Source organism: Neolamprologus multifasciatus, chromosome 20, assembly GCF_963576455.1.
Source record: "Neolamprologus multifasciatus chromosome 20, fNeoMul1.2, whole genome shotgun sequence".
In the NCBI taxonomy this organism is placed as follows: domain Eukaryota; kingdom Metazoa; phylum Chordata; class Actinopteri; order Cichliformes; family Cichlidae; genus Neolamprologus; species Neolamprologus multifasciatus.
Window position 1 is genome coordinate 32,309,962 of NC_140458.1, and position 25,526 is coordinate 32,335,487.

At 40.8% G+C, this 25,526-nt stretch overlaps 1 protein-coding gene across 1 annotated transcript; it reads right to left on the reverse strand.

Annotated features, from left to right (window-relative positions):
- Positions 1 to 698: 698 nt before the first annotated feature.
- slc6a17 (solute carrier family 6 member 17) lies at positions 699 to 25,226 on the reverse strand. Its single transcript, XM_085145877.1, has 12 exons — positions 24,873 to 25,226; positions 20,769 to 21,175; positions 13,815 to 13,972; positions 11,576 to 11,702; positions 9,865 to 10,046; positions 9,041 to 9,151; positions 7,349 to 7,590; positions 7,063 to 7,255; positions 5,707 to 5,899; positions 5,470 to 5,629; positions 5,162 to 5,324; positions 699 to 5,002 (listed from the first exon to the last, which is right to left on the reverse strand). Exons 2-12 carry the CDS (start codon positions 21,067 to 21,069, stop codon positions 4,640 to 4,642), a joined length of 2,193 nt encoding a protein of 730 aa, XP_085002003.1. The 5' UTR covers positions 21,070 to 21,175; positions 24,873 to 25,226; the 3' UTR covers positions 699 to 4,639.
- Positions 25,227 to 25,526: the final 300 nt, after the last annotated feature.

Consider the following 25,526-nt stretch of genomic DNA (forward strand, 5'->3'; position numbering starts at 1 on the left):
ACTCCTTTGCACAGCCTGGCCTGGTAGACCATTCTTCACGTGTATGTGTGAGATCACAGATTGGGGTCCATTTCAAGGCAAATGTCTGCCAAAGCTGGAAGTGAGTTTAGTTGCAGGAAGATGAAGCCACATGAGAAAAGCTTCGAGGTTAGCCAGGGCAATAAACTATAAAACATTCCAGGTTACAGAAAACTAATACGATTATTTATCATGGGGTTGGCAGATACAAGAACAGTCTACGAACCGTATGCATTTGATTTTGACATTTTTAGTAAGTTATTCATCTTTCCTAAAGGATAATTATTTCTAAAACTGCTTAATATTGTGGCATTACTACCAAGTAAACAAGTTCATCCCCTAAAAACACGGTAAAAGCGTCATTGCTCCTCATTCTCACACAGTTTTGGCATTAACGTCCTCATTTAAGCCACAGTAACTGTACACGGATGGGAAAAAATCGACCTCGATATGCATATATTAACTTTTAAATGCGTGGTGGGGATGATCAATGACACAGGATATGCATTTCGACAGATAGCAGCCTCACAAGTCTATAATATTGTTTTTTCCTTCACCCATCACTACAATCTAATTTATTCTGAACAAACCTTTTGCCGTTATTGAATCTATAGATTATAAACATAATGTGTTAAGTCATTTCAGCATAAACAACAGAACAAATGAGACGCACGTCATGGTCTGTTTAATAAAAGTGGTTATTTTAATTTCCTGTTCCCTCCATCATGTTTGTACAGATCTGAATGCTCTTCAACCAACAAATGAAAGTTTCTGTCTTCTTTCTTGTAGACAGACATTTCATCTTGATTTGTGTTTTGCCAGTTTAGTGCTGGAAGCCACCGCAGTTCCAGTGAGAAACACAGACTAGAGATTGCTTACATCAGTGGTCCCAGCTGACTGTAACATCAGGATTTTATCTACTGGATTAGGTCAGCAGCACACAACACTGAGAGAGGCGAAAAACACACATTTAAACACCAAAAAGCTACATATACCTTTACTTTAAACACGCTCACTCGCTCACGTACACTCACATACACACGCTGATATATACATACACGTATGCACAGGCACTCGGCTAAGTTTCGAGAACGACCACACACAAACACCAGAAACCAACAGACACCAAAGTGACACCACTGACAGTACAAAAAATCAAAAAATATCTCAAAATATACATTTATTATTTACAGCTCAAGTATACACCCTGTCACTCTTACTATAGATATTCAGTGTGAATTTATCAGAATGTACATCGATATGTACAGAGTAAATACACTGTCTTAAATACTATAAATATAACTATGGCTGGTCACATAAAGATTATCTGCACGGTTAAATAAATGTACTTTTACGTTGCTATTGGGAAGTTCATCTTAGTAACTGAACTGACTTAACCTCGTTAACACGTAGACAAAAGAGACCCTGGAGTTGGAATCTTTGTTTTCGGTAAGAAATCGATACGGTTTGGACCAGAGAAGATATTTTCCCACTTTGCTGCAGAGTTTCGGTGATTTTTATTGTTAGAGGGAATCTCAGCTGTGCTTTGTCATATTACGGCCACTCTGCAGCCAGTAGCGCCGATCGCTGCTAATTGTAGAGAAAAATATAAGCTTGCCTGCTGTTGTGCTTTCTTCATATAGGACCCACTGCATTAGCATTAGTTCAACATTGTTATCTATGCATTGTGCATATCACTTTGTAGCTTCAGGTGCTTTTGTAGACTTATGGTGCAGTTTAATTTTTTATGAGGATTTATTTCAGTGTGCAGCTTTATGCTTTAGTGGAGTCTTGCAGGATGCAGCAATCACAGCTATATTACTGACATGATGTTTACGTTTCATCGCCCCTTTCATTCACAATGATTTTGTTGCTTATTTTGACATAAAATTATTTTGTGCTTACCCAAAATGTGCTTTATCCAAACCAAAACTTATTTTTTTTTAAATACAGGTTAAGTGTCTTTACCTCAGCTTAAGTGCCATTTGCATCACAAATAGTTCTCATGCACAGTTTTTACAGGAGGCCCTGTCAGCTGCATTTTAGCAAAGTTAAGTTGCATCTACAGATGTTAATACTACTCTTTTGTAACTTTTTATCCCCTATATCATGTTTCCTTTAATGCAGACTTTCACTCATTAAACTCTTTCATTTTCATGGTTTCTATGAATGAAAGACGAAGCATCATTTGAGAGACAGGGCAATAGATTTGAGCTGTATTGTCTTAATACCAGTCAGCAATGCATCACAGCCATTGTAGGTCATCAACTAAAAGCAAGAGCCATGCTGTAGGGGGTACTGCCCATCGTATCATAGGGATTGCTTAGCAAAATAGGATGCAGGGTGATACGACCTCTCTGCTACTGGCTACCACAAAGGGATGACAGGGCAATTTTTTACATAGTACTTTTGACAAGATGATGAGATTTAAAATACTATCATTTTGCACTGAAAGATAAATGTCTTTTAGAAGATACAGCGGACTAGATGTTTTTGCCTTGTCATGCATTTCTGTTGAGCCATCTTAAACTATTTGGCCCCTATATTTACTTTGCTCTCTTTTCTTGTTTACACGTGTGCTTAACAAACAACTCCAGGGTCTCCCCCTAATTAAAGTGCAAATTAATATGATGGAACATTGGTGAAAACTCTACATGATAAAATAATAAAATAATCAAGGAGAAAAAAACCCTCATAAAGCCTAAGGCAAACAGACAACACAGAATCTGTTCAGGCACCGAACAATGTGGCTGACTGTGCTTCACACTACATCTGTTCAGTCTCAAGTACTGGTGTTGTTTCAGGGAGGGGCCACAGGACAGTGTCATTGGCTCCTCTGCTGGCCAGCAGAGTCACCCAGTGGTTAAACCACGTATTACCACTCACTGCAAACATTTATATCAGAGTACATATCCACATTATAATTCTAAAAATATGCTATGATTTGAGATTACACAATAAAATAAATAAAAAAAGGTTTCACTCTCACACCTCAGATCACAGAAAAAGACATCGAGGTGTAGTTTATGGTGCTTGTGAAATTATATCTCTATAGAGTGGTCACAATTCGAGGAATGTACAATTGAGTCGGAACATAAAATACCATCCACTCAGGGATGACATATGATTAATCCACAGCACAGCATGGCAGTGAACCTGTTATTCAATGTACAGGTATAACATCAGAAACATATTCTTGAAGGGCATCAACCGTAAAATGTCTCGTCTGTGTAACCGAGCAAACAGCCGTGCAGGTGGAGCAGACAGAGCGAGGTGTCTGCTCTCCTCTTCCTCCTCCACATCACAAGAGGATCTGTATCTATGGTGTGTTGCCACGGCTTCCCCTGGGCAACGCAGCTCTATTTTTAAACAGGCAGGGTCACCAGCAGCTCTCATTCAGTGGCAGACAACACATTTGCGCATGCACAATTACACCTGCGCATCTGGACGTGCCCACGGATACGAAACTCACATTTCCAATTCCTCCTCTGCATTTTGCTTTTCTGACAATGAGACAGACAAGCATGAAGCTGCCTTCTGATCAAACACACGTCGCCGTGCTTATTCTTGCTCGTGCATTGCCGCTGCTGCCCTTCTAAGGCTTTAATTAAAACAGCATGATTAAAACAATTGATTAAAATGGAAAAGCTTTGTCTTTGCCATCTAGGTCTGGAGCTGCACAGAGACAGTGGGAAGTGCTTGCTGAGGGGAAGGATCCTTTGAAAGGAAAGTGCTGCTCTGTGTTAAGGCTCAGAGATGCTCTAACGATAGCAGGCGCCTGTGCTTCTGTGTTCATGGCGTGAAGAGGCGAAACGCCGCCCCTTGACTTGCACTATTGCAGTGTATATGCACAATTTACGGTGACATCTCAAACTATTGCACGACATATATGTACAGTATTCTACATCAGTGGGGGAAAAACAAGATAGAAGGAGATCCACATTTGAATGAAGACACTATTGTGACTGGTTATTATTGCTGATGTGTGATAGGCACAATAAACTTAAAGATATAATGTGCTTGTAACACTGTTTACGCTATTTGAATCAATTGTTAGATACTGTTTTTTTATTGACACATTTTCTAGATAAGAAATCGTCTCATACCGTGATGCAGATCAGGACAAGATGAGTGCTTTTCTTCCATCTCCTTCCATCCTATCCCCACACATAACAATCCTTTCCAGGTGAACTAAAAGAAGCACGAACTGATGAGCACACATTACAGTTCACTACAATGTAAATTATGTTAGCATTACAAAAAACCTTAACCTCAACCAGAGCTCGTTACCCGACAAAGCCTTTGGACTCTTCTATATTTCATTTGGCTCTTTTTCCGCCCCATCTCCTGGCAGATAGAGATGGTTGTCATATCTGTTTGGTCTCACGTTCCCATGAGCTCTTCATCATGGATGAGACTGACGTGCAATTAGCAGCACAAGACGATGAGAAACATAGGTGAAGGGTAATGGAGCAGAATGAGGGGAATAGAGGGATTTTGCTCTGGGGGTTAAGGTGTGATGAATGCTGCAAGTGAATTTTCTCTCCCTTTTTCACACCCACTGCCTCCCTCTCTGTAAGCAGGGCCGGGGTTTAAAGGAGGGACTTTTTACGTCAGTGGATCATAGCTCAGACTCGGGCGAGCCGATGTTTTGGTAGCCCGTCTTGGTGCTGGTGCCGTAGTTGGTGTTGGTCATCTCTTGGGTGCCACCGGGGCCCAGGTAAGCGCGGTGGGCAGGCATGGGAGAAGGAGCCTCGCTGGGGTTCTTGCTGAGGATGAAACGCTGTTCGTCCTGCTCTTCCAGGTTGGAGATGTCCTTCATCATACCTTTACGGTAGGAGACGGAGAGCTTGTTGGAGCCATCTGAGATTAAGCTGAAGTGGCGGGCGATGAAGACGATGGGTAAAGGCAGCATGGCAACGACAATGAGGGCATAGGCCATGGCTAAAGCCCAGGGAGGATAACTTTGGAAACGGTCCGAGCCCTGAAAGCAAAAGAATTCAATGAGGATGGCCGACAAAATCAAATGAAACGAAGGGAGAGATGAGAAGAGGTGAGGAGAGAAAATTAGATGAATTGCAAGAAGGGAGGATTTGGTCAAATGTTTCTCAGTCAAGCAACTTCAGTGCTTCTGATTACTGACCTCAGCTTCTACCCAGGCATTGTATCCTGCAGGACTAACGGCCATCTCGATAACAGTGGCACAGATGAGCAACACCAAGACAGCAGGGGACACAAACTTCCACATGTAGAAGTAGAAGGAGTATGGCCTGAACCCAAGCATGTCCTCCAGGTCCTGCATAAACCTGTAGCAAGGTAGAAACGATGTCTCAACAAATATACTCTGAGTAAAACGGGGAGTTTTTTGGTCAATGTTTTCTTGTGAATGAAAGAATGACTATGCTGCAGTATGAGGGTCTAGTCATCATTTTGCACATCTGCGCAAATTACCTCTTAGTTCCATAGATCCAGGCTACAGAGATGTTCTCCAGGATCACCACCACAATGAGGGGCAAACCAGCAGAGTAGTCATCAAACATTGCCACAAAGTAATTCCCTGAACGCAGCACGAACAGCAACCCCAACAGGAAGGCTATGATACAACAAACCACTGAGGGAGGCGAGAGGAAATATTGAGTTAGAATCATCAAAGGACAGAAGAAGAATATAAGCAGAATCAGCACCTACCACACAGAATCTCTTTGCGGATCTTGAAGGCATCCAGTATGGGTGTGGTGATGCCGGTCATGGTGCCGATCATGCTTCCCAGGCCCAAGTTGATCAGCATGAAAAAGAACATGACGGACCAAAAGGGACTGGCAGGGAAGTGAGTCATGGCCTCTGTGAAGGCGATGAACGCCAGACCGGTGCCCTGAACTGCCTAGAAGATGGAGAGATATCGCCCACTTAACATTATTTATGCAGTGTAGCCACGGAGGCGATTTATAAAGAGTTCATAAAGATGCACTTTGAGCGGGATAGTGCACTAAGCTTAAAATTACAACATAACAGAGACCAACAATCAAATTATGCAAGGCAATTGCTCTTGACAATATTTCCAGGGGCCACTCAGTGATCTTAACTAGTAAGAGGCACACTGGAAAGCTTTAACAACATTAGAGACTACACAGAGGTAGCCAGGCAGGTTATGAGCATATTAGCATAACACAGAGATGAGTTATCGCCTCTGGACTCAATCTAACAAGGTCATTTTCAAGCTAGCGCGGAAATCATCTGTAAAGTAAGGAGTAGCAAGATGAATTTGAGGGTTTAAATTAAACTGATGTAGCTGGGGAGGCAAAGTAACATACTAGTTTGAGCTCAGGGGATCAGGCTAAACCAGTGATTCACAGGTAACCATGTAGTGGCATCAGGGTACTCTCCAGAGTGCAACTCATAGCCTAAACTAGCTGCATAGCAATATTCATTTTTATCCACTTACACCAAATAAATGCCCGTAGAGACCTGAAAACCCACAATGATCCAACGAAACGAAATAATCTGCTGTATTCTGTACGCTTTATCACCCAAGTATCATACAGACTGCCTGAACTTATTTTGTCATTTTTGGCTGTAAAATTACAAAACAATTCTCATATTTAGGGAACCATTTGAAGACAGCAGTACCTTATGAATGCTTTGAGCTACGATGATACATTGAATATTGCTGCATTTTGTCTCTAGCACAAATGGCAATGGAGTTATGGTCACTTTAAAAGGGTTTGGCACCAAAAAGAGAGTTAATCACAACAGTCACTGATCATGAAATAAAATCCCAACCTGAAGGTTATTAAGCAGCTCATAACAACCCAGCTACTTTATACTCATTATATAATAATATAATAAAGTACATTTACTCTCATTGGTAACGCTAACGCAAATTTGTCTCTGGCTAACAACATAAAAGGATCCTTTGGTCTCCTTAATAATAATTTAGCTTTACCTGCAGCCACTTTTCTCTAATCTCTAAACTATCCTTCGTGTATTTCATTCAGATATACAATCAGATTATCATCTCTGCCTCGAAGATTTATTCCCGCTGACCTTGTTCAGTTCATCCTCCAGGATACAGGGGTCCAGGCCCAGCTGGGCAAAGTTGTCCTCCTTCACTGTCTTTATAACTGCGTACATTTCTGCGTAGTCCTGGGAAGACAGGTGGGAGAAGTTGATGTGAGGAGGGATGAGCTCTCTGCTCAGCACACCTGTGTTTAAGTAGCCCAGGATCTTCTCTGCATTCCTGCACGTGGGTTGGAGATGCAAAGAAGAAAAACATGTTAGTTTTCTATCTGAGATCGCCGAGGTTGCGTTTGCTTCGGCGCGACGCACTTACTCGACGACACACTTCTCGTTCATGACGTTGGCCTTGAACCCCAGCACAGCGAACACTACCAAAGTGGCCAGGATGGAGGTGAGAAAGTTGATGATGGAAACCAGTGCGGCATCAAAGTGGCAGTTATTGTCTCGCTTGTTGTAACTGGAGAAAGCGATGACGCCGCCAAAGCCCAGTCCGAGCGCAAAGAAGACCTGCGTAGCTGCTTCTCTCCACACCTGTGGTTCCAACATCTTCTCCAGCTGGACAGACAAAAAGAGTTTAGATAATATTTCATATTTATTCTAAAAATCTCCAGAATATTATTATTTCATATATTTAACATATCACGTGTTTTCATTGGATGATTTAAATGAACATGTCCAGCACCATAAGATAAATACATGAACTGACTACACTATCTTTTCCATCTTTTCCATGATGAATATGAAGTCTGCTTGGAGTTTTTTATCCCAGATTTTTGACCATGTTATGTGGGTTTAAGTCTAAATTGGCCATTCAAAAAGTTAACACAGCAGCCACACTGTACTTGAACACTAAGGGAAACCTCTACAGAGAGTTTTCTTAAATCAGTTGTACGTATCTGTTGCCATAGTTTGAGAAAAGTGGATGTGCTTATGTGTGAGGCGGCTATAAATCAGAAGCAGGTCATCTACTAATTGAAGGTTAGTGGTTTGATCCCTGCTGCATGTCCTCCAGTGAATGAATAAGCGTCCTTGGGAATGATACTCATTTGTTGATTGGAGTATGAACGTGTGTGAATGTCAGATAGAAAGCCGTGAATGTACGTGTATGAATGGGTGAATGCTGCATGCAGCTCTTTGAGTGCTTTAGTAGAAAAGTGCCATATAAGAACCAGTTGATTTACCATTTAGTCCTGTTCACTGTAAGTGGAAAACTTAAACTTCATCTCAGCTCTACTATAATATTCATTTTGAAGCTAATCAGTCCCCAAATTAATGCACATTACGTGATCCTACAAAGGACATATCTGTTATTAACCTCTGTCTCTCTTTCACAGCATGTCTTTATCCTGTCTTCCTTCTCTCACCCCAACCAATCACAGCAGATGGCCCCGCCCCTCCCTGAGCCTGGTTCTGCCGGAGGTTTCTTCCTGTTAAAAGGGAGTTTTTCCGTCCCACTGTCGCCAAAGTGCTGCTCATAGGGGGTCATATGATTGTTGGGTTTTTCTCTGTATCTATGAAGCGCCTTGAGGCGACTTTTGTTGTGATTTGGCGCTATATAAATAAAATTGAATTGAATTGAATTGACATAATAATGTAAATGCATTTTCTTTCACAATAAGTCAGGATGCTGATCTTACTTTTCACTTTTCCTTTTCCACTACCTAATCTGGCTTTTTTTTGAATAATTTTATCAACACCAAACTGCCTGTACTACAAAGCACTTTGCTGTCATAAACTTTCACCACTAGAGGGAGCTATCAACCCAACACAGAACAAGTGATGGGCATTCGTGACATTTTCCTGTGAGAGGATCTGAGTACGTGATGCTAAAACCATCAGCCACACATGGCTGAACAGCCTGGTGGACCAAATGTCACTTAGAGTGTCACTTGTCAGCAGCGTGAGAGGAGAAGGCTTCAGATTTTAGTCTGTAGTCCAACATAAATACGTTCTGAAAATGCTCCCTTTTTTTTCTGTGGTCAAATGAACTCTGACGGTCCCTCACCTTAGGGGTGAACATGTGAGCGATGCCATCCACTGCTCCCTTCAGCATCAAACCTCGCACCAGGAAACAGAACAGCACCACATACGGGAAAAGAGAGCTGAAGTACATCACCTAAGAGAGAAAGTCAAGTACTTTAACACTGTGTTTCCATGGATATGCATTAAGAGGTCTTACACATAGAGGAAGATGTGCAAAGACACACACACACACACAGTGTTTTGTGTTTGCTTGGCACTGAATCTGTGGACTGAAACATGAAGATGAATTCCTAAAGTAAAATATTTCTCCCTGCAGCATTTCAGGGAATCGCTACAGAACTATGATAATTAGATCACCAAGTTTAGAGTTTAAAATAGTGTGTCAGAACTTGGCGATCAGCTCTTTGTTGTGCTTTTTCCTACTGAGACGCTGAGCTGGATGCTGCTGTTGCGTATGACTCATTCCCTGGATCAAGATTACAGGATGTTGTTGCAGTTGTTGCCAAACTAAGAATTTTCCATCTGCATCCTGAAACACTTTCTGTTTGGTTCAGTTTAAGTTTATTAATGTTGCATGTTCCTTTCTTCCATAATATGGATGAGATCCCAAAACAGACAAGTGCAGACAAGAGGCTTAGCATCTTACCTTCGCCTAAAAAACAACCCCAAACATTCTCTGATGAGGATGAATCACTGAATAAAAATAGAAATTTCAAGTTGTTGTTTTTTCCAAATTATTTGTGGGCTTTATTCTGGGTCTGTGTTGCGTATGACTGAAATCAGAATCCTAATTTCAATAGTTAGCAGGTTTAAGCCTTGTTTTGTTAACTCAGTGGAACCCTGTACCTTTCCAGAGGACTGGATGCCCTTAATGACAGCCAGGCAGACCATGATCCAGGCCACCAGCAGGGACAGGGTCATTTTCCAATTCAGACCTCCAGTGTCGTCGATGCTACTGGTGATGTTAAGAGCCTGGCGGTACCAGAAGTAAGTGGTGGCTGAGCTCTTCTCACATTCTGGCTCCACAACTGTAACAACAACAAACGGGAAGACGGGGAGGGAAAAGCACACCGATAATTAAATGCATCCAGTGTACTTTTAGAACAGAAAACCTGACAGATGTTTTATCTTAAATAAAATCATTTGCAAAAGGCCAGAAATGGAAATTTAGTAGCAGTAGCTACAAAAAAATAACACAGTATGAAAATTATTGTTAGTCTTAATCTTATAAATAATGCATTTACATAAGAAGTATTTTCATGATTTTTATAATTACTTTGAAGGAAATTCTTTACTTCCTTGAGGAGAAAATGCATTTTCCAAAATAAGCAATTTCTTCATAATTTACAGGCAAATATTTCAAGTTTTTGGTTTTATTTCATGGCAAAACTCTTTTAATGAATGAATTTGCACTTACAAGCTGAAAGGCGGCGCTCCCACTGTTTCGAATGAAAACAACTCAAAAAAATAAATTGAAGATGCCAATAGCCTAATGGTTTATGTGCACACGCCACATAACTGTGGTGTCTGCCGTTTGATTCCTGGCCAGCTGACCTTTGTTTCATCCCCCCACAAACAAACCACACAAACACACACATCTCACGTTCTCAAGTACATGCAAAAAGTGACAAAAAGTGTTTTAAAATGGCCTGTTAATTAGGAACAGGAGTGAAAAAAAACCTGTAAGGTAATGATTAGTCAGCTGGCATAAAATTAATTAGCAACTGCTTAAAGAACAGAAAACATTTACAGGTTCCAGCTGTTCAAAACTATGAAAACCTATTAAAACCTCTTTCTTCGCACTTTGAGAACAAAATGGGTCATTTAGAAAATAATAATCAGGAGATTATTTGACAGTGAAAATCATCACTATATGTTTATAATTTTCCTTTTTTACAGAATATTTAAATATAGCTATGTTGATACTCTGTTGCAGTAAAATGGAAAATAAAGTAGAAATAAATTAAATCGCATTTATTTATGTAAACCTGCTTAGTTACAATGCTTTCCACCTTTGGAAATAGTTAACATCACTACATGCCCACTGATTTTACAACCATGAGCAGAGTCAGGATCCTGCCCTCTCAGGCTAATGAAAGTTGATGCCTTTTGTTCTGCCAGAACCTGCGTGTGCCCCAAAGACTACCAGCTGCCAGCCATTAGAGCTACTGACCCTCAGACGGGTCATGCGGTCTGACAAGTGCCGCAACCGAGCTGTCATGTAGCATGAAGCGCAGGGCCGGCCCAGCAGTAGAGACAGCGCAAACACTTATTTGCTAGATGTCTGCCGAAACACTCCTGCTTGATCACAGAGCCGCAGCAGAAAGCTGCTTCAATGCAAAGGCATCCTGCTAAGTGCCGCGTCTGCATCTCCTGCTATAATTACTGAATGTGAAATTACCTCGTTGGAAACCTCGTATTTATTTATTTTTCTGTACTCGGTGTCATGGGGCATAAAACAAAATCGCATTCATGTGGACGTTTGTTTTCTGCTGTGCGTTTATGTTCAACCTTTTGCAGCTGTTTAGTGATTTAGTGGACTGTGGTGTTCACTCACCGGCTTGAGTTCCATTTCTGTGGATGGGGCATTCAGCCCAAGGCAGTGGATACTGAAAAGACTGGAAGAAGTAGAAGATACTCCAGCCAATAATCACGTTATAATAGAGGCCCACAAAGCCGCAAACCTGAAGAAAAATAAGAGGAAAACAGCAACACTTAACATTGTGAAAAACAAATCACACAAACCCAGATTGTTTATGCCATGACTCTTTTTCTTGAGTCATGGCGTAGATGCAAAGCACACAGTTTAAATTAGAGTGCATATAAATTATTGAGCTGTTTGCTCTCAGCAGCTAAAGCTCGGGTCCTCTATGAGGAGGTATTTATAGCTCCTGATCTCACTCTGCCATATCCGAGCTGCCACACGCCTCATTGCCCCGGGCCAGGTCTTTCCATCTCCGGCTTTGCACTGGATGGATGAAATCACTATCAGGAAGAGAGTCAAACTGAAAGACCGACAGACTCATTTGCTGACTGGCTATATTTTAAGCTGGTAGCACTGATGGGTCACTACTTCTGCTGCTGCTGGGAATAGTTTGTGACAGCGATCGGCGCTGATCTTTGCATGTTGCTCTCTTTAATGCAACAAAAGGAAGTAATATGAGCAGGCAAAGGGAGTCCGGCACAGCATGTCTGTAGTCTTAGAGAACAATGAGCATTTAAAGTGATGAAAATCATTCTTTAACACAGTTGTATAAAGTGGATCTTGGTCTTAAACGCATTTGTATGTCTTCACAGGCTGTTTCAATCATGATGCAAAAGAAGCACAATACTCAACTGCATTTAAATAAAGCAGCCATAAATAAGGCTCACTACTTTTATTAATCATTGGTTTTTTATGGATGTATAATTGAGTAAAATTAATAATAATTAAAAAAAAGATCAACTCAGATATCATAAAATGACCATTAGATTGGAACATCATCTGTTATTTATTGTTTTACAGTCCGGTGATTCACTACGAGGTGGAAAAAATATGTCACCAAATTTTCCACTAACAGTAAAACGTCAAATCTTAGTCGCTCATAAATAAATTTGCATTGGTCCAGTGGTTAGGCAGCTAAATGTTTATTTAACTGGGTTAATTTAGAGAGAGAAGCACAAGTATTATCTATTTATATTTATTTATTTTAATAGAGTGAACGTCATGCAAAACTGAGAAAATCACGACCTTGTGAATTTAATAAAAATGAATAATTCATGAAATTTCATACAGGCATTCATGAACTCACCAGAACGGCCCCTCTGATTTTTCTTTTATTGCCACCGTGACAGAGACATTTGTGGTTTGACCTGAAATGTCCACATCATTACTGGATGGATCACCACTAAGTCCCGATTTTGACTTCTGAGGGGTATCTTTGCAAAGCCTACAACGTAACCGATTTCAGTGGCCGACGTCATCGCCCCCGGTGCATTATATGTTAATTAGTCTGTGGTCATGTTTTATTTGCAGTGCCAGACATGAAACAAATAAAACGCTGGAATGTTTTTCCACACATCCATCCTGTTTCAGCAACCTTTGCTGACATTTGTGAGTCTTTATTTACCAGAGTAAATAACCGGAATAACCTTCCGATTGTGATCCGGGCGTCTGATTCCATCCAATCTTTTAAATCACGGTTAAAAACCTATTTGTTTAATCTCGCCTTTCCTGCTTGTTAATGCTCGCACCTGACTTTTAGACATATTCTATTTTTTCTTATACATATTTTTATGGCTTGTGCTTTTATTATGTTTTTATTTTGATATGCATTTTATATTACCCCTGTGTATTAGTGGCATTGACCTGTGAGGATATTTGATACTTTGCTAAGGCATTATAATACTCGTGTTACTTCTCTGTCTCTTATGTTAAGCACTTTGGTATACCGCTGGTTTTTAAATGTGCTCTATAAATAAAGATTGTTGTTGTTGTTGTTGTTATTTTGCTACTATGATTATTAATCTTTGTAATGAGGCTTTGGTTGTTAGTCTCTCACTGATAAATTCAAAAACTGCGGTGAAAGGGTAAAAGCACAGAAGGAATCACCAACACACCAATCACAATATTTGTGGCCTGCGTCAACCCTACATGCAGAAACATTTCTAGGGAGGTGTTGTTGACGTCAATATGTCCTCACAGAGCCACTAACATGGTTGCAAGTTAAAAGTGACAGGCATCAGTGAAGTCATTGCTTATCACATGTAAACTGAGTGTGAATCGGAGGTCACGTTAAGCGACATAACCCACTTACCATCAGGCTGGAAACCCCGATGCCGCCCAGCCTTGGGTAGACGTAGTTCCACACACCAATGCTGCCACGCCTGATCCTCTGACCCACCGCCAGCTCAAGGAAGAACAGTGGGATGCCAATGAGGATGAGAAGAATCAAGTATGGCACCAGGTATGCACCTGAGAGAGACAGAGAAGGAGCAGGGGGAGGATAATTGGCTGCAACATGCACAGATTCTTTTGTGTGTTTTAAATCTATGCACAGCGAAGGACAAAAGCTCAAAGCAGCAGAGGGGATGTTGTTAAATTTTTCTCTCTTCTTTTCTCGGATCCTATTTTTGGAATCTATTCTTTTCGTCTTCAATGCCCCTCACAATTTCTTTTTCTTCCTCTCACTCCTCATTTTTAACTTCCATTCATTCTGTCTGATATCTCCATGTCCATTTTCACAAAGGGGGAGCGATGCGGGGAGAGCAGCAGGCACTCACAGAAAACAAGTCACGTCCAGTCATGCTTACGTCAAGAAATGAAGGGGCACCATGGTGACAAAACCACTCAAAGGATGGGTTAGCGATGGAAAGCTAGAGAGAGACGCCTGTTTTCAGACTAAAAACAAACGCCGGTGACGTTTGACTCAAATAAAATTTCTGATAACATCGGAAGTGGCTATTAGAGGTAGCAGCAGACAAAGGGAACAAAGACAAGAACACAGTGTCGTGTTACACAGTGGCGTGGAGAAGTGGCTAATGTGCTGAGCTCTTTTTGATGTCTACGTCGGGCAGCAGACACACGAACAAGGAAAATGTGGCGAGATAAAAACAAAAACAGCCGAGATGACTGCTTTAGCTTTTGTTTTTCCTTACATACATTTCACCTGAGCCAAACCAGTGATAATCCACACTATTTATATGCTTTTGACAAGATATCAAACCACTATATATGAAGAACACACTAGAAACCCCATATTTAGGGATACAGGACTTCATGAGCAGGTTCTTGGTCAGATAATATGGTACCGATTTCTTTCTTAATTTAAAAAGAGAAACAGTTTGAAGTAAAAGCTAAACACAATGAATGCTGGTTTTGTATGACCACCTGTGGGAGACTTTAAATCGACTCGCCAGCCTGCACTTTGCTCCACATCATCACAACGCCAAAGGAGGAAATGTCTTTCGGAAGTGTTTCACGCCTCCTGTAGAGTTCAAGAGACTCTGAGAATCAGTGCCAAGGTACACTAAAGCATAAGTTTTAATAGTCTAGTAGTAAAACTTATGCTTTACTGAACCTTTTTTAAATTTGTTACAAATGTATTTTCCTGTGTCTCGTATATATTTAAGTGTGTTGGCAAATGGTAGTCCCTATTTGCAAATTTAAAGAAATGAGTGATATTTGCTGAACACTGCGGCGATGATATGAGTTTATCCTGCATTTGATTATAAGAGAAAACAGTTAAATTGTGTTGAAATGAATCCAAGTATGACTGCATTCAAAACATTATTTAAAACTCGAGTTGTTTTATTCTTTTTTTCTGTAAAGACAAACTCAAGCATATTGCAAATAGTAGGTTTCACCATGAGGCATGAGCTCAACAACACAAATTAATTATGAATATTATTTCGTTTTAAAACACCAGGTGAAATACGTAAGCCTAAAATGTGTCTTTGTCATGAAAGGCTTGACTCAAAATATGAAGAAAGTGATGGAAAACTTGATAAAAAGAATTAGAGACAGCTTGTCATTATCATGGGAACAAGCCCAGACAAGACAATGCAGCACCTCCCACCAAGTCAAGCGTCAGCGGCGACAGATACTCATTAATGTGCTCAAATATGCACACACTCTGATTAATATGAGCAAATGCACGCATACTCAGATTTCGCTTTGTTATCACACGTTTCAAATACCCTCTCTACACACACCTCCCACACAAAGCACTCACGATGCCTGAAAGCCAAGGAAATTAATATTTACTCTTCGACTTCCTCCATTTCAGTCATCGCCACCATCTCATCTCATCATAATACCAGTAAATCACCTGAGAGACAAGGCTGAGAAATCTGCTACAAAAGCAAACAAAGCCTAAAGTGGAGGATCTCGCAACATTATGCCAGACCTCTCGGAGCTCCCTCGTCTCGGTGAGGAGACGACCTCGTCTTGTAGCTGCTGACAGCGCGCGTTGGCTAAATCTGAGAAACACTGACGAGACTGTCCCTCTGACTACAGCAGAGGAACTGGGTTAATGTCGTCTGTGTGTGTGTCAGATGCAACAGGAAACACTGCTGCTGTCTTGTCTGTCCCAAGTCCTGGAAGCTAACCTATAATAAGATAATAAAATGTATCAGTCAACAGCAAAGCTTTACACAATAACTGTTACAACTGCTGCTGTTCACGAGATGAAAAGCAACACGGTGCTTCAATCGTCACTGCAAACGGCTCATTAAAATCACATTTGTCTGTGTGTTCAAACTCTTGCTGCTAATTGTTTTTAATCACTTCCCCAGATGACTTATATGGTGTCCCTCAAAGCTCAATATTAGGCACACTATTTACTCTGTGCATCAATATTTTTACTGTCCAGCTCAGCTCGACATTACAAGCACATTTTGACCAATAAACGTCTATCCTTCATTTAGTCGATACTTTTTAGGCTGGACTGTTACAATGTTTGCTCTAAAAGCTCTCTGAAAAGTCCAGAACACTACAGCGAGGGTAGTAACTGGGACCAGAGAGAGTGTGTTGTATCCATCTCCTCACATGCAAACTTTTGAATAATCAGGCATCATCATATGTTAAAGACCTCACAATACCGTAATTATCCTAATAGAGCACCTTGTTCTTACACTGTAGGTTTTTCCTCGAGTTTCTAAAAGAAGAATGGGAAACAGAGCATTTGACTTTCATTCCCCTCATCTCCCAGTTTGGATTCAAGAGACAGACACCCTCTCTACTTTTAAGCTTACTTTCCTTTTTGATAAAGTTTATAGTTTTGACTGTATCAGGTGACCCTGAACCTTCCCCTAGTTATGCTGTGATAGGCTTAGTCTGCCCAGGATGCACTGAGCATGTCTTCTTCACTTTTTCACTCTCTGTGTGCATATACACCACCACATCCAACCACTAGTTTTTTTTTACATTTTGGCTTTTTAGGGTCTTAACCCTACAACATAAAGTGTCATACGGTGACTGTTGTTGTGAATCAGTGCTATAGAAATAACATTGAATTCAATTAAATTCAATAATGATTATATATATATAAAAATCTGTAAATAATATAAAAATATGATGTGACAAGACCTATCCATGTGCTAAATTGTAGGGGTGGGGAAAAATCGATACTGTGTAGTATCGTGATATTTTGTTTGCTAATAATGTATCGATACAGGGACAGCAGAAATCGATATTTTGTTACAAAAAACTCTGACTTCAGAGCATGTTGATCCTTTTTCTGAGCAAGAATCCTGACATTCCTTCACTGTCCAAATGTGTTTAACTTTTTTTTTGGCAGCAATAAACATGACAGTTTACTTATTTTAATTTAAGACATGTTTTATTTTAATTAAGTTTAAAACTTTTTTATAGTAGTTTTCATAAACTGCATGGTTCAGAATAGCTATAATTGTACCAGATGGTTGATTCAGTTAAGTTGGACTAGACTGTAATACAAACCGTTCAGTTTGTCAACAATAAAACTGAAATGAGAGAAAGACTGAGTGTGAGACTTTGATGTTAGATAAAATGAATATTGATGAAGTTTACCTTTATGTACAGAATCTGAATATCGCAAAATATTTTTAAAAATTGCAATAATATCGTATTGTGCGTTAAGTATTGTGATAACATCGTATCGTGGGATGTATGGTGATTCCCACCTCTACTAAGTTGTCACTCAGCATTAAAATCTTAAAATCTGCTGAAGAGCTGTGGCTTGACCTACATCACTTTATGCTGAATATCTTGCTCAGCAATGGTAATTTCTAACTAGGCAGTTAAACCAAAACAAGGCAACCACAACAAATGACTCTGACACCTTATGCTCTGGACTGAATTCTTGTACTTGGACTATTTCTTGCACCTTATTGCAGGCCTGAGCTGCAGCAAACCTTGAAGTTAGAGACACTCACTACTCGGAGACACATTAAAGCATTAATAACATTTATGACAGTTTTAATTATTGTGGTTATGTGGATGAATTTTATTGCTGTGATCTTGTGCAATTTTTCTCAGCGCTCTTTATCTTAGACTCAATGATATTTATTGAATGAACAAACTCAACCAATTAAGTGTAAAAACAGGAGATAAATTAGTTGAAATTACTCGCATATTTCGTTCTGTGATGTGATGGAAATGAGGGATTTATGACAGCAAATAAAGTAGAATTATTATTTATGTCAATCATCAAACGTGAGCATATTTGAGCAAATAGTTTCCAGGCACACACCGGGTTACGGACAGGAGTGAGGAGAGCAAACAAATGCTTAAAGGTTAAAAAAAATCAGTGAGTGCTGTTAAGTTAACTACTCCCATCTGGCCACTTATTTAATGAAATATTTTACAGAACTAATAAAAAAAAATCACTTTAACAGCCTTGGCTTGGCACCTCCTGTTAACATTACTCAGCACCCTGAAGGATACATGTTCACCATGGGTGGCCTGTTTATAGGAAGTGAAACCCAAACCCAGCAAATATTATTTACTCCAACTTTGGTCACAAAAAAGGTTTTTCTGCTTCTATCAGACAGCCAGACCAAATTCATGCACACATATCCATCCACCTACCCACACTTTTTCTAGTGCTGAGTACACAGGATTAAGCTACAACACACCTGAAAGACAGAGACATCCACTCCTCACAGGGACTTCAAAGCTTCAACAATATTTACGAGACTTTTGATTGTTGTGTTCGTGCGTCTGAATGTGGAGACTGTTTTGAGTGACGGGATTAATTACTGTGATCTTGTGTACATGTAATTTATTCTTAGCTCTCTTGTAATAGAGAGCTTAACCTTAATGAGACTTCTTGAATAAATAAACTTACCTAACTAGGTGGGACTTAAATTAGCTGAAATCACTCACATTTTTCTGTCTGTGATGTGATGGAAATTAACTTTTATGGCAATCACTAAATGTGAACATTGTTACTCAACTCATATTTGAGCAAATAGTTTCCAGGCAGGACTGTGGAGTGGAAACAAATACCATGCTTAAGGAAAGGATGAAATATAAAAACAGTGAGTGCTGTTAACTGCTCCCATCTGGCCACTTATTCCAGTTCTATGAGACAGCAAACTACAGGGTGGGCCATTTATATGGATACACCGTAATAACATGGGAATGGTTGGTGATATTAAAGTCCTGTTTGTGGCACATTAGCATATATGAGGGGGTAAACTCCTCAAGATGTGTGGTGACCATGGTGTCCATTTAGAAGTCGGCCATCTTGGATAAAACTTTCGTTTTTTCAATAGGAAGAGGCTCATGTGACACATCAAACTTATTGGTAATGTCACAAGAAAAACAATGGTGTGCTTGGTTTCCACGTAACTTTATTCTCTCATCAGTTATTTACAAGTTTCTCTTTGTTCACAGCATGTCGAAGAGGTTAACACGTGAGGAGCGGATTGAAATTGTGTTGATATCTGGTGAACGCAGTAACCGGGTCATTGCAGCAGATTTCAATGCAAGACACCCTACGAGACCACCCATCTGCCATGCTACAGTTAGCAAACTGCTTGCTAAGTTTTGTGAAACTGGTTCAGTGTTGGATTTGCCAAAAATGTGGACGCAAGAAAACTGTCACTGATGAAGAAACATCAGTGGCTGTCCTAGCTTCATTCAGCAAGAGCCCACAGCGTAGCACTCGCCGCATGTCACTGGAGAGTGGCATTAGTCGAACATCCCTTCGGTGGATATTAGATACTCACAAATGGCACCCTTACAAACTCCAGCTACTGCAGCATCTCAGCGAGGATGACCCAGATTGGTGCACAGAATTTGCAGAATGGGCAAAACAAAAATTGGAACAGGACCCTTAGTTCACACAGAAGATTTTGTTCAGTGATGAGGCAAACGTTTATGTGAATGGTGAAGTTAATAAACAAAACCAACCCTATTGGTCTGACACTAACCCACATTGGATGGATCCCTCCAAGACTGTTGGAACAACAAAAGTGATGGTTTGGTGTGGTATATGAGGTACAACGATAGTGGGTCCATTCTTCATCAGTGGAAACCTCAAGGCCACTGGATATTTGAAATTGCTACATGATGATGTGTTTCCCTCTTTATGTACTGAAGCTGGCACGCTCCCTGAGTTCTTCCAGCAAGATGGTGCACCACCACATTATGGGTGCCAGGTCCGAGCATTCCTAGATCAACAGTTTCCTGGAAAGTGGATTGGTCGTCGTGGGCCGGTTGAATGGCCCCCAAGGTCTCCCGATCTGACCCCCTTAGACTTTTATCTTTGGGGTCATCTGAAGGCAATTGTCAATGGTGTGAAGATACGAGATGTGCAGCACCTGAAACTATGGATACTGGATGCCTGTGCTGGCATTTCTCCTGTGGTGTTGCTATCAGTGTGTGAAGAGTGGGAGAAGAGGGTTGCATTGACAATCCAACGCAATGGGCAGCACATTGAACACATTTTATAACTGGTCAGAAACTTGTAAATAACTCATGAGAGAATAAAGTTACGTTGAAACCAAGCACAGCATTGTTTTTCTTGTGACATTACCAATAAGTTTGATGTGTCACATGGCCCTCTTCCTATTGAAAAAACAAACGTTGTATCCAAGATGGCCGACTTCTAAATGGCCACCATGGTCACCACCCATCTTGAGGAGTTTGCCCCCTCACATATACTAATGTACCACAAACAGGACTTTAATATCACCAACCATTCCCATGTTATTACAGTGTATCCATATAAATGGCCCACCCTGTAGTTACACAAACCAAATTCACGTATTCATCCACTTACCTCCACCATTTTTCTGGCACAAGTAGGGAAACCTCCAGACGTTCCCCAGACCCACAGAGAAGCCCACCTGGGCCAGGATGTACTCCAACTTGTTGTTCCATGCTGGTCGGCCATCCTCTGCATCTGGGTCAGGAGATGGCAGCAGGGCCTTTACTGGCGCAGTAGAGCCAGGACTTAGACCCATACTCATCTGACTGCTCTTATAGTCCATGGGGTGCTCCAGAGACAGCAGGTCGGCCACTGACTCAGTGACCGGCTCATTGCTGTGCTCCCGCTGAGTAACCTTGGTATTCTTTGGCATGGCTGCGAGACCAGGGCGTTGACAGAAGCAAGAAGATGAGAGCCAGGAGAGAGAATGGATGGAGGCTGGCAAGTTTCCAGGGGATGACCTTTGTGGTTTAGTAGGTCTGCAAAGAGAAAAAAACCCAAAGTTTTAATCTAACCTTTCATTATGATTGATATGATGATATTTTATGTACAAAAATCCTTCTGGTAATTGTTCAGCCATCATTATTTCTTCTTTTTTTTTAAAGCAATGTTTTTTGTGAATTTTGCACAATGAAGATTTTACAGAAGGAAAATCATACAGTACAGAACTGCAGCCAGAATCAAGCTAAAACTGGCATCATGGTTTTCTTTTTTAAAAAAAATGCAATTAATTCAAGAATATAAAGAAGAAAAATTACTGTTAAAAAATAGCTAATTTCAGGCCTATAAAGCATCACAAGCCCAATTCAGGAGCCACACTAATGGAACGTGACATAAAGCATGTTGCTTCAACTAGTTTCCAGAACTCAAAACGTTTCTAAAAACAGCAGCACTTCAGAGCCATGAGGCATTTCAGTAATCCAATTCATTATAGTGAATGAGGTACAAAGATTGAAACACAATCCATTTCACAGCAGGGCCCATTTTACTAAAGTTGGGTCATGTGAATAGGATGACCAGCAGCATAAAGCCTGTCTGTGTGACTACTGGTTTCAAGAAAAAGCAGTAAAACTAAGGCCTCTGAGCAAATTTCATCAGTTATTAGTGTCTGTATACTTTTCTTCTTATTGCACAACTTCAAAATCTTGTCTACATGTTATTTGAACATTTTTGATGCTGATCGAGCACAGTGTAGCTGTAATAAATTCTTGTGTTAATTTTTCAGAGGCCCATTACTTTTTTCCAGAAGATGTGAGTCTCTTGGAATTGCGCTAATATTAGCCTATCCATCCATCCATACAAGGGTCCTAGCCTATCCCAGCTGTCACATTATTATAAATATTAAGTAATTTAATAACAAACCCAAATTTAGCATTACACTCTCATATGCAACGATGGACATTTATGCACTAAACATCCTGTTTACTTCATGTTTTGGTTTTCTATGGAAGCAGAAGCAGTATCATTAACACTTCAGACACATCCACCAAACAAGAGCAGGAATACTTGCCCACTGTTGCATATTCCTGCAACACCTTTGCTTGCAGCAGAACTAGTCTGAAATCTAGTGGGGTCATCTTTCCACAGTTAGCCCCACAAAGACACTGTGTAACAGGGCAAGCACTTGTTTTACTGTAATTATGTCCTGAGCTTTTTTGACAATGAAAAACTCAGCTCAAGCAACTCAGCTACATTTGTAATCAACTGAGGCTAAAGTAAAAAACAAACAAAAAAACAGCTTGTATGTATGTTATAATAAGTCACTGATGATTCAAGCGTCTGAGTATTAGTGGTATGGTTAGTCTGGTCTTGCCCACAAACATTTGTTTACCTTCACCTAAACTGACCGCAGTTTAGTCAGATATTCAATCGGAAAAATGACTAAAAATCATGAAAATTTAAAAAAGGGAGTAAAATAAGTGAAGATCTGCCTTAAACTATACCGAATGTGTTGAGTGAAATAGCTGCACTGCACATGACGAGGGCTGGTCTTTGTGTCGGTGACCTACTCCTGCTATAAAACACAGTGGGAAACCCAGTAAACACCAGCAACCTAATTCTTTTAAAATTAAAATGTAAATTTGTGGTTGCAAGCATGAAAGCTCAAACTGACATGCTTGACCTTCAAAGACTGGTGTGAAAATCACGTGAAGACACTGTGAGAAAGTTACTCTTTGCTGTAAATGCCAAAAGAGCTGCTAAAGGAGTAGTGGATGAATGAAAACAGACCTTGAAGGCAGACCCCCTGTCTCCTACCCCCTCTTTTGCTGTTGTTTCGCTGTGTGGGATGAGTTTGATCTGACTTTTCACTCTGGCAGTTCAAGAACAGAGAATAGAAGCCAGAGGTGTTTGATCTGAAGACAAAACGTCTAATCTTAAAAAACAGATGCACTCGACTGAAATCAGAGCCGGTCCTGTTCTCACAGCGACTTCTCAAAGAATAGTTGCCAGCCGGCCAGACTCTTAAGCCCATCCAAAGTCTGAACCAGTAGCACGCACATCAAATTCCTCAACTGCAGTCACGACACGCAGCAGCTCGGAGTGCTCGAAACAGATCCCAGAACAGCGGTGACCTTTCCCACAGCGGTCTACAACTGCACAATACTGACTCATCACCACACACTCTCTGAATGAGGTGTGAAACAACAGTGTGCATGTTTGCAAAACAAAATTATTTTTTGACTCAGCTGCAGCTTTGGCACTTGCAACCTGGAGCCCTGCAAGAATGTCCACATGATGTTTTTGCCCTATTTTCCAAACGAATGGAAACATTGGTATAGTTAGTAACAAACTGGCCTAATTTCTACTTATGGGTTGGGATGATGGTGGTCTGTTAGACACGAATGGCAGATAGGATTGCCACTGTGACCTACTAATAGCGTGTGGTGAAAGTTTTCGATGTTGTTGTAGCAGTACACAGCAATTTTCTGGGTTTCACAGTATGTGCTGACACAGATGGTGCATTACAGAGACAGCAGGGCTTCACATACAGTGCAAGACACTGTTACAGATTATGACTCAGTCGTCAATCACCATCTGAGGGAAACAAAGTGACAAGAAGTGTTTTTGCTTCTTTCAGAATACTTTGAAAAATGATTGTGCTTGCAGAGAAAACAGAACATTCATGCAAAGGATAATGTGCTGCAGACTTTAAAGCATTTGCTTTCCAAAGGAGTGATGGAAATAGACCCCTGTGGCTCGTGTGTGTGGCTGCCTCCTCAGAGGCAGATGCTTGTTCCTGCTTCTTCTTCCTGGAACTGTATTCCCAACTCTCCTCAGACAGTTTTGTGTTGATGATGTAACAGCGCAGGTTCTCTACAAAGATATGCTCCACTTTTATCTAGTGTGGTTGCTAAGCAATGGCTCTTCCTGCAAAATTGAAATCCCATCCCTGCAGCATCAGTGGTTGCCTGCCTCTCCTCTCACCATCTCAAATGGACAGACATAATATGCCCTGAAGGACGGCTGCAAATAACACAGAGCTACTGTGACAGAACAGAGGGGAGGAGAGAGTGGGAATACTGAAGGTGACAGTTTGTGGTGGGATCTGTTGCACTGTCAATCAGGCAGCAATCACAAACTGTCTCACTTGCAGATCTTAGATTTGAGTCATTTCTGGATAGAAGATGGTGTCACTGTTGCATTTGGTTAGATGGCACGATGCCATCGCTCCTGAACAACAAAGAGGCAGAAGGTGGGATCAGAACATCACCTGTGTGGCCATGTTCAAGCATCCTTCTGGCACGTTTTACACAGGCCCGTGGTCATAAGCACGAGTAAACGAGTGGGTATAACCTCTGATACCTTGTCAAGGTCAAACCAGCCACCTTATAATAAAAATGCGGAATTGCAAAAGGCACCGATGTAAGTCAGCAGATGATCCGCCTCCCCGCAGAATTTGTTATATTTGAGTCAAATTTGGACACACATGGCGCGACAGCGTCAAGCGCAGGGGATTAATAAACGACGCACACCGTGAATGGCGCGGCGAAGCCACCATTTGTCAGGTGATGTGTTGAAAGCTGTCGCTCTTCTCTGTTAAATGACTTCAAGTAGGATGTTTTTGCAACTGTGCAAGTGCATCGCGACAATACAAAACCATTTACTCGTCTCAGAGCTACACCATGAATGCATTAATAAATAACACGAAAATGGTTACCGGACTGCGTTTCTTACCTTTTGCTGTGTGTAGAATCGGTTAGAACGACTCACTGTGATAACATACATCCAACGTACGATAAACTAGCTTCATTCAGGCACGGTCTCCGTATGCACCATCTCTGTGCGTAAAGAAATGCAAAATCACAGCTTCCAGTCACATAGGGCGCATGGTGCGTAAAGTCTGACGCAGGAGCTCGGCGCCTGCCACAAGTTTGGGCTCCTATAATCACATTAACTTGAGCAGGTAACAATTTATTGCAACCGTTTGTCTCTCTATGTAATGTTCTCTAGATCTGAAAAAACACACCCGCTCACGCTTCTGGTTTCCACGTGGTTATGACTGTGTTGTGGAATAAATCACCCCCCCAATAGGATGGAGAAATTACTATGGTAAGTCACGACGGTGTCTGACGCAGGTTTGACTCATCCGCTCGTGCGCACGTCAGCAGTTGATCCGAACATCTGCAGTGGTCCCGGGATGTTAATAATAGGGGCGTCACACAGGTAGCCTTTAATCAGATGGATCAAAGGAACTGACTGAATATGCTAATGTGCAAATTGCCTTCGTCTTCATATTATTATTATTATTATTATTATTATTATTATTATTATTATTATTATTATTATTATTATTAATGCATAGGGCCAGATTTTTCCCCACACTCTTTA

Bases quoted from the DNA above. Each gene is read 5' to 3' on its own strand.
- slc6a17 (XM_085145877.1), bottom strand. From the start codon at position 21,069: ATGCCAAAGAATACCAAGGTTACTCAGCGGGAGCACAGCAATGAGCCG. The intron at 5,630-5,706 runs GTAGGTGCTGAT...CGCCTCCCTCAG, and splicing joins CCGCAAAGAGATTCTGTGTG to TGGTTTGTTGTATCATAGCC. The intron at 5,325-5,469 runs GTAATTTGCGCA...ACCTTGCTACAG, and splicing joins TGGATCTATGGAACTAAGAG to GTTTATGCAGGACCTGGAGG.